This window comes from Ranitomeya variabilis, chromosome 2, assembly GCF_051348905.1.
Source record: "Ranitomeya variabilis isolate aRanVar5 chromosome 2, aRanVar5.hap1, whole genome shotgun sequence".
Taxonomy (NCBI): domain Eukaryota; kingdom Metazoa; phylum Chordata; class Amphibia; order Anura; family Dendrobatidae; genus Ranitomeya; species Ranitomeya variabilis.
The window spans coordinates 392877545-392890907 of NC_135233.1; the positions used below are offsets into that span (position 1 = coordinate 392877545).

The 13363-nt window shown below is 41.0% G+C and overlaps 1 protein-coding gene across 2 annotated transcripts in view; it reads left to right on the forward strand.

Annotated features, from left to right (window-relative positions):
• KLHL4 (kelch like family member 4) overlaps window positions 1–13363 on the forward strand; it is a 306427-nt gene that overhangs the window by 232023 nt on the left and 61041 nt on the right. For both annotated transcript variants that reach the window (XM_077286499.1, XM_077286498.1), the window contains exon 6: window positions 7592–7778. In XM_077286499.1, the coding sequence (XP_077142614.1) occupies window positions 7592–7778 (187 nt within the window). The remainder of the gene's footprint in view (window positions 1–7591; window positions 7779–13363) is intronic.

A 13363-nucleotide genomic window follows, 5' to 3' on the forward strand; every position in this document is an offset into this window, starting at 1 on the left:
AACTACTATAATACTGCTCCTATGTACAGGAGTATAACTAATATAATATTGCCCCTATGTACAAGAATATAACTACTATAATACTGCTCCTATGTACAGGAATATAACTACTGTAATACTGCTCCTATGTACAAGAATATAACTACTATAATACTGCTCCTATGTACAAGAATATAACTACTATAATACTGCCCCTATATACAAGAATATAACTACTATAATACTGCTCCTATGTACAGGAATATAACTGCTATAATACTGCCCCAATGTACAAGAATATATCTATTATAATACTGCTACCTATGTACAAAAATATAACTACTATAATACTGCTCCTATGTGCAATAATATAACTACTATAATACTGCTCCTATGTACAGGAATATAACTACTGTAATACTGCCCCTATATACAAGAATATAACTACTATAATACTGCCCCTACGTACAAGAATATAACTACTATAATACTGCCCCTATGTACAAGAATATAACTACTATAATACTGCTCCTATGTACAAGAATATAACTACTATAATACTACCCCCTATGTACAAGAATATAACTATATAATACTGTTCCTATGTACAAGAATATAACTGGTATAATACTGCTCCTATGTACAAGAATATAACTACTATAATACTGCTCCTATGTACAAGAATATAACTTCTATTATACTGCTCCTATGTTCAGGAATATAACTACTATAATACTGCCCCTATGTACAAGAATATAACTACTATAATACTGCCCCTATGTAGAAGAATATAACTACTATAATACTGCCTCTATATACAAGACTATAACTACTATAATACTGCTCCTATGTACAAGAATATAACTACTATAATACTGCTCCTATGTACAAGAATATAACTACTATAATACTACCCTCTATGTACAAGAATATAACTACTATAACACTGCTCCTATGTACAAGAATATAACTACTATAATGCTGCTCCTATATACAAGAATATAACTACTATAATACTGCCCCTATGTAAAAGAATATAACTACTATAATACTGCTCCTATGTACAAGAATATAACTACTATAATACTACCCCCTATGTACAAGAATATAACTACTATAATACTGCTCCTATGTACAAGAATATAACTACTATAATACTACCCCCTATGTACAAGAATATAACTACTATAATATTGCTCCTATGTACAAGAATATAACTACTATAATACTACCCCCTATGTAAAAGAATATAACTACTATAATACTGCTCCTATGTGCAAGAATATAATTACTATAATACTGTTTCTATGTACAAGAATATAACTACTATAATACTGCCCCTATGTAGAAGAATATAACTACTATAATACTGCCTCTATATACAAGAATATAACTACTATAATACTGCTCCTATGTACAAGAATATAACTACTAAATACTGCTCCTATGTACAAGAATATAACTACTATAATACTACCCTCTATGTACAAGAATATAACTACTATAACACTGCTCCTATGTACAAGAATATAACTACTATAATACTGCCCCTATGTAAAAGAATATAACTACTATAATACTGCTCCTATGTACAAGAATATAACTACTATAATACTGCTCCTATGTACAAGAATATAACTACTATAATACTACCCCCTATGTACAAGAATATAACTACTATAATATTGCTCCTATGTACAAGAATATAACTACTATAATACTACCCTCTATGTACAAGAATATAACTACTATTATACTGCTCCTATGTACAAGAATATAACTACTATAATACTGCCCCTATATACAAGAATATAACTACTATAATACTGCCCCTATGTAAAAGAATATAACTACTATAATACTGCTCCTATGTACAAGAATATAACTACTATAATACTGCTCCTATGTACAAGAATATAACTACTATAATATTGCTCCTATGTACAAGAATATAACTACTATAATACTGCCCCCTATATGCAAGAATATAACTACTATAATACTGCCCCTATGTAAAAGAGTGTAACTACTATAATACTGCTCCTATGTGCAAGAATATAACTACTCTAATACTGCCCCTATGTACAAGAATATAACTACTCTAATACTGCCCCTATGTACAAGAATATAACTACTATAATACTGCTCCTATGTACAAGAATATAACTACTATAATATTGCTCCTATGTACAAGAATATAACTACTATAATACTGCCCCCTATGTACAAGAATATAACTACTATAATACTGCCCCTATATACAAGAATATAACTACTATAATACTGCCCCTATGTAAAAGAATATAACTACTATAATACTGCTCCTATGTGCAAGAATATAACTACTCTAATACTGCCCCTATGTACAAGAATATAACTACTCTAATACTGCCCCTATGTACAAGAATATAACTACTATAATACTGCTCCTATGTTCAGGAATATAACTACTATAATACTGCTCCTATATGCAAGAATATAACTACTATAATACTGCCCCTATGTACAAGAATATAACTACTATAATACTGCTCCTATGTTCAGGAATATAACTACTATAATACTGGCCACTATGTAAAGGAACATAACTTCTATGATCCCTGATGAATAACCATATTTTGTTTCTGGGCAGGTTACTATCGGTCACATTGATGATATTTAGGACAGAGGTTACTGACCTGCAGATCACAGCGTACAATGTTCTCTTCTATATATAATGTAGGACACGCGCTTCTATTAAAATATGGAAGAATTTGCTTTTCCTTGTGAGTTCGTACATGTCTTCCGGATCTTCTCACAATGTGAATTCTATGGAAAATTGCTTTAGTAAATATTTGGTCCTCTACAAGCCTTATTGTGACGTCTGCCAATAATCCAGTATAATTTGGGCACTAACCTCCTTTGTCAGCAGTGGTCGGTGATCAGGGTAATGGGTACTGTTGGCTATAGAAGTGAAGCCTTTGAGGTCCTGGCTGCTTCTGTGATTGGCAGAATCCTAATTGCTCCACTACAGTCAGCATTGATTGGATTTATGCATTAAAATCTGCATTTCCTGCCCTGGATATTATCGATGAGGCACAGTGTTCTCATGCAGACCGTGCGGCTGACATTTCTCTCATTTCTATCTTCCAGTTGTTTATTTTTTGTATTCTTTGAATAGTCAAAAATATTATTTAAAAGAAAATTGGCCTTTAAGCCCTTGTGCGATCCAGATACATCAGCCAGTGCGGATTTAATGAGACAGTATATTTGTATAGTGTTTGTTTTTAACAAGCACTCCGCTGCCCCAAATTGTCTGGACAATTACAAAATTGACTACTTCCACTACTAGGCAGGACATTGGGCAATTCCCAGTGAATGTATCGTATTTATACATCCGATTCCAACACATGGACACCCGTTACTGGTAACGAGGGGCCTCGTAAGGCTTCAGGGTTGCAGTTTAAAGAACAAAAAGAAGAAAGCTATTAAATGTTAAATATTTAATCCCACAATTAGGCAGTGCTTATAAAAATATTCAGACAATGCTGCAAAGGGGACAAGACAATACGGTATATACGATCACATAAAAATAAAAGGTATAAAGAAAAGAAAGTTACTAGACTTGATGTCATAGGAATGGTGCTTATCTTGTAGATGGGAGTGCACAGATTAGGAAATAGTGCAGTCCTACAGTGAGCGATGTCTCTCAGCACTGACAGAGGTTGTAGGTCATATTTAGCTTTTAACAGGTACCAGTCACTCCCCTTCTGATTTCAGATGGGGGCTGGTAAATGAGAAGAGGCTCATGTACCAAAAATTCTGAGCATCTCGATTTTAAGGTTATCTGCCCCCCTGGAGGTCCCAGGTGGGAGATATTAATGCCATATTTCCCATCATAATTGTATCTTTTTATAGATATGAAACATGACATGTTATCCATCTGAACGATATTAAGTTGGGACTGATCTGCAGACCGAATGGTGATGCGAATAAATGGATTGTGTTCGGCACGATGCCAAAAATATGTCCCCCGTATCTGTAGGCTCTACACTGGTCACAATGAAAATTCATATTTGGTATCCGGTGCAATGTCAACCATCAGTGGCCAAATGTGGCTTTGATGCCAGGAAACATATTTACACAGGAGAGAAATGGGTCACCTCAATACCTGCTGCTTGATCTCCATGTCTGCTCTCCATGAGATAACCTACTTCATTATCTGTTCACTGAAGAAGTATGGGAGGTCGTAGAGCAAAGGGGTTCATGGAGTGCTAGTTCTCTCTTCATTTACAATTTATAATGAAGCCATGCTTCTATGCTTAATTTGAGGGAGACACGTGCCCCCCTTCTTAGAGTTGGTTTACAAGATTGGTCCTTTTTTACCATTTATTTATGACAGTGTTTTGTTATTGATATATGCAATGTAGTTACTGTCATGCTGCTGCAATGCAGGTAGGTGCAGGCTCCACTAAATGGCAGTAGAGTGGAAGTAGGACTGCACCTCAACAGAGCTGGCCTGCAGTGCAGCAGTGAGGCTACCAAGAGAGGCAGCAAAATAGTCAAACAAGCTGGGTCAGATCCTAGACTGTAGCGCAGTACCAAAGGAATAAGCAAACTCATGGTCAGAGACAAGCCAGGGAGTCAGTAATGGTCAGGAGCGGATAAGCCAGAAGACAAAAGACAGAAGTAGGTCAGGACACAAGCCAAGTCAAAACCAGGGAGTCTGTACACTAAAGGAAACACGGAGTCAAGATGGGAATAGGGGAAAACAGAGACAGGGGTTCAGACCGCAAACGCAGCAGGACCAATCAGAGCAATCGGGGTCAGCTACAGCAGCACTAGGCAAAAACTATAACTGACATCGCCTGCAGGAAGCAGCGGTGATAAATAGCCAACCTGAACCCAGACAGAGGCTGAGAAAGGTTAGCTCTTGACATGACCAGACCGGGTAAAAGCGAAAACAGGACTCAAAGCCTGGTCTGGATCATGACAGTAAAGGTACCGTTACACTAAACGACTTACAAACGATCACGACCAGTGATACGACCTGGCCGTGATTGTTGGTAAGTCGTTGTGTGGTCGCTGGGGAGCTGTCACACAGACAGCTCTCTCAAGCGACCAACGATCAGGGGAACGACTTCGGCATCGTTGAAACTGTCTTCAACGATGCCGAAGTCCCCCTGTAGCACTGGGGTAACCAGGGTAAACATCGGGTTACTAAGTGCAGGGCTGCGCTTAGTAACCCAATATTTACCCTGGTTACCATTGTAAAAGTAAAAAAAAAAACCACTACATACTCACCTTCTGATGTCTGTCACGTCCCCCGCCGGCGTCCACAGGGTTAAAACTGCTTTCGGCAAGAGCGCTGCTAATATGCACGCGCTGCTGCCGAGAGCTTCCCTGCACTGAATGTGTCAGCGCCGGCAGTAACAGCGGTGACGTCACCGCTGTGCTCTGCTTTACGGCCGGCGCTGACACAGTCAGTGCAGGGAAGCTCTCGGCAGCAGCGCGTGCATTATGCAGCGCTCCTGCCGAAAGCAGTTTTAACCCTGTGGACGCCGGGGGACGTGACAGACATCAGAATGTGACTGTATGTACTGGTTTTTTTTTAACTTTTACAATGTTAACCAGGGTAAATATCGGGTTACTAAGCGCGGCCCTGCTCTTAGTAACCCGATATTTACCCTGGTTACAAGTGAACACATCGCTGGATCGGCGTCACACACGCCGATCCAGCGATTACAGCGGGCGATCAGCGACTAAAAAATGGTCCTGATCTTTCCCCAACGACCAACGATCTCCCAGCAGGGGCCTGATCGTTGGTCGCTGTCACACATAACGAGATCGTTAGCGGGATCGTTGCTACGTCACCAAAAGCGTGACGTTGCAACGATATCGTTAACGATATCGTTATGTGTGACTCCGCCTTTACAAATCTCAAGGCACAAGAGGAAATGATAAAATTCTAGTTACCTGCAAACACCACAAGGGAGAGCGCAAGAGATTACAATATTACAGTCTATTCTTTATGCATTGTATGCAGACAGCTCCTGAGCGCCCTCTAGTGACGGCTGCAGAGTACTAGAATGTTGATATTTAACTCAAGAATTTCCATAGGATTTTTAGTGCTGTGTCACAATAAAAATCAAAGTTCCAAATTCTGTAAGACAAGGAAGATTCATTTCAAGAGGAAATGTTCACATTGTAAGGAAATAGTGAAGCTTAATCATTGTTTAACTGGAAAATCGAGTTTGCAACAAACATGTTCATCATTGCGATCTCACAGAGGCTGTCAGTGCACGTGTGCAATAAATGACAGGAGAAATGCTGTATTTCACACCCCTGCTCCTGCCATGACTGAAGCTAATTCAAACCCTTCAAATCTGTACCAAGGGCATCCTTGGCACCAAAGGCGTTCACTGCACCTCCTCCGTGACTTGTACACAGATTGCTAAAGAGGTCGAACAATGACCCATAGGTCTCCCAATTAATTACCTCTACTAACCTGCGCCAAAGGCACAATATATAATGACATATGATGCAGCTCTGGAGTATCGCACGGGCTTTTATATGATCGATCCAAAGGTCAAATGCTATTTATTCTGAAATTAAAACAGTGGCCGCGTTACTTGTGCAGAAAATCTGCTGCATTTAACAGTTCAAGCAAAATGCACCCGATTTCAAGAAAACTCATGACCGTGCTTTTATTTGTGCAGTTTTGAGCATTTTTTCTCTGCAGTTTTCCTCCAGGAGTCTGACAAAAGACACATATGAAGGGCAGAAACCAATGTATTCCTGCACTGAAGAGCTCAATAACATTGCTGCCTCAAAAAGGCATAAGAGGGGAAAACGCAGCAAAAAGTCAATAATTAGAGCAGATTTTTATTGCTTATTTTGATGCGGACACTCGCAGAAAAAAATCAGCCTTCTAGTCTGTGGGAACATGGACAGATACTTTGTCCCTCCAAGAAAACAAGCCATCAAACTGCTGTATACCTGATCATGCTGTTTATGTTTTCAAAGGTTTTTCTGATTGAAGAATACATGTTAAAATAAAGCTGAAAATTTGTCATGTCGGCATTTTTCCTGCTTTATTTGAGTCAGTGGGCAAATGTAATCCTTTTTCAATGCTGAAAAATCCATGTAAAAAAAGATAAACATCTCCATGTGCCACATTCCACTGAAATATTAGGGAAATTATTCAAAGAGTTTTTGAAGCAGTTTTTGATGTGGATTTGTGAGCAGAATGTCAGCAGGATTTCACCCACGTAAGCTATTTACTGCATATGAAGCTTTTTTAAAGACAGGTCCAGTGATACCGTGACATGGCTGTTTTTCTGTTACTGAGAAATCAACATTTAAATTGATATGCAAATGAGGCTGAAGTGCTACGGTAGATCTGAAGCCTCTGTCACTCCAGCTCTATTCTCCACCCAGTTCAGCCTTCTCCTTTATAGTCCCTGTTTTAAGTCCTCACCATTTTCAGGAACAAAGAGAAACTTTCCCTTTAACATTCAGTCCAATCCTTGCGGGTGGGTGTGTAGGTGATGAGAGGTTGTGGCAGACGATCCTTCGCTGATCTGAGTGAGACTTGTCCATTTCTTGCTTCTAATTAAACCTTGGCCTTCAGTTACTTGCAGATCTAGAAAACAGCCCGATGTTCGCCAATGATCTGGATTGTCAGAAATTTCTGATGGAAGCCATGAAATACCATCTCTTACCAGAAAGAAGATCCATGATGCAGAGTCCTCGGACGAAGCCCCGGAAGTCCACAGTGGGGGCGCTTTACGCAGTGGGTGGAATGGACGCAACCAAAGGTGAGAAATTCATGAACGATCTGTAATTATTAGGATTCCGGTAAATGATACAATGTACACAGTGACGCAACAATGGAGACTACAGAGAGAAACTATGAAAATCAGGTTAATCCAAAATGCACATAATGCAAAAAAATCCTCTGTCCTGCCGGCAGCTTTGGATATGGAACAGATATGCAGCAGCCATGTTGTAAATATCCGGCAGAATATGCGCATTTTTCCTCCCTTCTGCTTGTGTCTCTGTGCAGCTCCTGCTCCCCTCTCACAGCAGCACCCTGGCACCCACAGAGATAAAGCAGTGGCGTCCCCTCCTCCTCCTGTCTTACAGCTTTACACCAGATTATTTTGGGGAACTGATGTGATTCCTGACCTGTTTCTGAGAGTGGGAGCTCCAGCTCCCAGAAGATGAGGAACCTGGCGCTTTATCCATAGGGTGTGCTGGGGAAATGATAAACTTGTATTAAATTGAAGTCATTTTATCATCCAAAACAATCAGCTGTGAATCTGATCGGGATGTTGCCGTCCAGTTGAGATTAAACAGAATGTGTCAGAAATTGACCAATTGTGTAAATAAGATTTTACTCTTACAAGTTTTTTTTTAAACTTCTGGAATTTTTTTTTTTCATTTCACAATTAAAAAAAAAAAAGTTGCATTGGTCACTGGGGCTGTGTAAGTATTATTGTTCCTGTCCTTTCAGGAAGAGTTTTCAACAGACTCCTTATCAGCAGAGGCAAGATTACAATGACTGATAAACTTCTACATATAACTGATAACACAGGATCCACCATTCACAATAGGTGATATCACAGCTCACCTCCTCCTCCTGTACAATGACTGATACCTCTATATACAGTAGATAACACAGCATCCACCATTCACAATAGGTGATGTCACAGCTCACCTACTCCTCCTGTACAATGACTGATACCTCTATATACAGTAGATAAAACAGCATCCACCATTCACAATAGGTGATATCACAGCTCACCTCCTCCTCCTGTACAATGACTGATAACACCTCTATATACAGTAGATAACACAGGATCCACCATTCACAATAGGTGATGTCACAGCTCACCTCCTCCTCCTGTACAATGACAGATAACACCTCTATGTACAGTAGATAACACACGATCCACCATTCACAATAGGTGATGTCACAGCTCACCTCCTCCTCCTTTCTTTTCAATTACATTTGTCTGTTCTTTGCTGTTACCTGTGGATTTCCTGAAACAGCAGAAGTTAGAATCTAAAAAAGCCCTAGTGGCCGATGTAAGAACTGCAGATTTCTGATTTTTAATTTTAATTACAAAAGACGGTGTCAGAAACTCTGAGAGTAAAATACATTTGAATAAGACAATTTGTCATTTTCTGTTGATCGCTTCCATTCGCAGGCTCTAGATTTCCTTCTATATTTGTCCCATTGCTGTGATCTGCTCTTCTTGGGGCAGGTGCGGTGATCCTGGAGATCTGGGATCATCTCCTTTGTGTTCTGAAGAGCAATGTTACAGACAGTCATAGGAGACAAGAGAATAAATCATCCAATCACATCCGCGCTCGGGCCCCTCATCGATTCCTGGCTGGATGCATGTCCCCCAGTGGTATCACCTTCATCCAAAGTGACAGACGAAAACAATCAATGAGAAGAGACCGAGGAGCCGCCGCTGTCAAAGGTTACCAGGAATTATGTGTATAAATGCCACCTCAGCCCAAAGGAGAAGAGAATCCATCCCCGACACCCAACCCAGGCCTCAAAACAAACTCTTTGATGTCAAAAACCAATTTATGAGCTTCTTAAATGTCAGGAGAAGTGAAGGCATCAAGTCTCCACCACTGCAGGAACGGACCGTAATCCCAACTCTAAAGAAGGCAAAATCCGGAAACTAGAAATGTTAATGATCCTTTTAGGTTAAACTTTCAGATCTCTTGTTCTTGCAAAGAATAACAAGCAAGAGGGGCGCCGATAATTAATTCCAGATCTCCAGGCGGACGCTCACTCTCCACCGCACGAGCAGGATGAATATTAATGACGCGCCCTTCTATCCAGGAGCAGTTTGATTTCCAGATAATCCTGATGCAAGGAGAAGCTTTTTGATCTTCTGCTCTGCTCTTGTATTTTACTTGTAAGGAGCCGAGGCTCCTCCATTCATGATCAAATGGAGCTAATAATACATGTACAGGTAGATATGGAGAGAACAGTACATCAGGGAGGCGGACAAAACCCACCATCAATCAGGAGAACAGGCACTCTGTACATGCATTACTGAGCCTGAGCATCCTGTGTTATACTCCAGAGCTGTACTCACTATTCTGCTGGTGCAGTCACTGTGCACATACATTACATTACTGATCCTGAGTTACATCCTGTATTATACTCCAGAGCTGCACTCACTATTCTGCTGGTGCAGTCACTGTGTACATACATTACATTACTGATCCTGAGTTACATCCTGTATTATACCCCGGAGCTGCACTCACTATTCTGCTGGTGCAGTCACTGTGTACATACATTACATTACTGATCCTGAGTTACATCCTGCATTATACTCCAGAGCTGCACTCACTATTCTGCTGGTGCAGTCACTGTGTACATACATTACATTACTGATCCTGAGTTACCTCCTGTATTATACTCCAGCGCTGTACTCACTATTCTGCTGGTGCAGTCACTGTGCACATACATTACATTACTGATCCTGAGTTACATCCTGTATTATACTCCAGAGCTGCACTCACTATTCTGCTGGTGCAGTCACTGTGTACATACATTACATTACTGATCCTGAGTTACATCCTGTATTATACCCCGGAGCTGCACTCACTATTCTGCTGGTGCAGTCACTGTGTACATACATTACATTACTGATCCTGAGTTACATCCTGCATTATACTCCAGAGCTGCACTCACTATTCTGCTGGTGCAGTCACTGTGCACATACATTACATTACTGATCCTGAGTTACATCCTGTATTATACTCCAGAGCTGCACTCACTATTCTGCTGGTGCAGTCACTGTGTACATACATTACATTACTGATCCTGAGTTACATCCTGTATTATACCCCGGAGCTGCACTCACTATTCTGCTGGTGCAGTCACTGTGTACATACATTACATTACTGATCCTGAGTTACCTCCTGTATTGCTGCAGACATGAATGTCCAGACCTTGATTACAAGTGTAGACCAGCTTGCTGCTCGTGTGCAGGGCATACAAGATTTTGTTACCAGTAGTCCAATGTCTGAACCTAAAATACCTATTCCTGAACTGTTTTCTGGAGACCGATTTAAGTTTAGGAATTTCAGGAATAATTGTAAATTGTTTCTATCTCTGAGACCCCGTTCATCTGGAGATTCAGCTCAGCAAGTTAAAATTGTTATCTCTTTTTTACGGGGCGACCCTCAGGATTGGGCTTTCTCGCTAGAGCCAGGAGATCCGGCATTGGCAAATATTGATGCGTTTTTTCTGGCGCTCGGATTGCTTTACGAGGAACCCAATCTTGAAGTTCAGGCAGAAAAAGCCTTGCTGGCTATTTCTCAGGGCCAGGATGAAGCTGAAGTGTATTGCCAAAAATTTCGGAAATGGTCCGTGCTTACTCAGTGGAATGAGTGTGCTCTGGCCGCAAATTTCAGAAATGGCCTTTCTGAAGCCATTAAGAATGTGATGGTGGGTTTCCCCATTCCTACAAGTCTGAACGATTCCATGGCGCTGGCTATTCAAATTGACCGGCGTGTGCGGGACGCAAAACCGCTAATCCTCTGGTGGTGTTGTCTGAACAAACACCTGGTTTAATGCAATGTGATAGAATTCAGACTAGAAATGAGCGGAAAAATCATAGACGTCAGAATGGGTTGTGTTTTTACTGTGGTGATTCTACACATGTTACAGTGCCTACAAGTAGTATTCAACCCCCTGCAGATTTAGCAGGTTTAATAAGATGCAAATAAGTTAGAGCCTTCAAACTTCAAACAAGAGCAGGATTTATTAACAGATGCATAAATCTTACAAACCAAAAAGTTTTGTTGCTCAGTTAAATTTTTATAAATTTTAAACATAAAAGTGTGGGTCAATTATTATTCAACCCCTAGGTTTAATATTTTGTGGAATAACCTTTGTTTGCAATTACAGCTAATAATCATCTTTTATAAGACCTGATCAGGTCGGCACAGGTCTCTGGAGTTATCTTGGCCCACTCCTCCATGCAGATCTTCTCCAAGTTATCTAGGTTCTTTGGGTGTCTCATGTGGACTTTAATCTTGAGCTCCTTCCACAAGTTTTCAATTGTGTTAAGGTCAGGAGACTGACTAGGCCACTGCAACACCTTGATTTTTTGCCTCTTGAACCAGGCCTTGGTTTTCTTGGCTGTGTGCTTTGGGTCGTTGTCTTGTTGGAAGATGAAATGACGACCCATCTTAAGATCCTTGATGGAGGAGCGGAGGTTCTTGGCCAAAATCTCCAGGTAGGCCGTGCTATCCATCTTCCCATGGATGCGGACCAGATGGCCAGGCCCCTTGGCTGAGAAACAGCCCTACAGCATGATGCTGCCACCACCATGCTTGACTGTAGGGATGGTTTCTTGGGGTCGTATGCAGTGCTGTCATGATCTCTGCAGGCAGAGATCATAGCAAGCCTATAGAGGGACAAGCTCTCGGAAGATGGAACTATACTGACCATGAACTAAGCCTGCCGCGCAACTAGAAATAGCCAGGTAGCATTTCCTATTTATCGCTAGATGCCCAGCTCTGGCCTAAGACCTAAATAGCTAGCAGAGGGAAATATAAGACCTGGCTCACCTCTAGAGAAATATTCCAAAGAAGACAGTAGCCCCCCACATATAATGACGGTGAGTTCAGATGAAACAACAAACGCAGCAGGAAAATAGTCTTAGCAAATTTGAGGTCCGCTTACTAGATAGCAGAAGACAGATAGTATACTTTCATGGTCAGCAGAAAAACACTAACAAAACACCATCCAGAGATTACCTTAAACTCTGGCATTAACTCATAACGCCAGAGTAGCAATCCCTGATCAACGAGAGCTTTCCAGACACAGTAACAAAACTTCAGCTGTGAACTGGAACAAATAGGTAAAACAAAACATGGACAAAAGTCCAACTTATCTAGTAGTAGTCTAGAAGCAGGAACAAGCACTGAGAGGCATCAGATAACATTGTTGACCGGCAAGAAACCACCAGAGAAATGAGCTTAAATAGCGACACCCACTACTGATGGAACCAGGTGAAACAGGAAAGAGGATGACAAGTCCAATTCCACAAGCGGCCACCGGGGGAGCCCAGAATCCAAATTCACAACAGTACCCCCCCCTCAAGGAGGGGGCACCGAACCCTCACCAGATCCACCAGGGCGACCAGGATGAGCCCTATGGAAGGCACGAACAAGATCAGAAGCATGAACATCAGATGCATTGACCCAAGAATTATCCTCCTGGCCGTAACCCTTCCAGTTGACCAGATACTGGAGTCTCCGTCTGGAAACACGAGAGTCCAAAATTTTCTCCACAACGTACTCCAACTCACCCTCAACCAACACCGGAGCAGGAGGCTCAACTGAAGGTACCACAGGT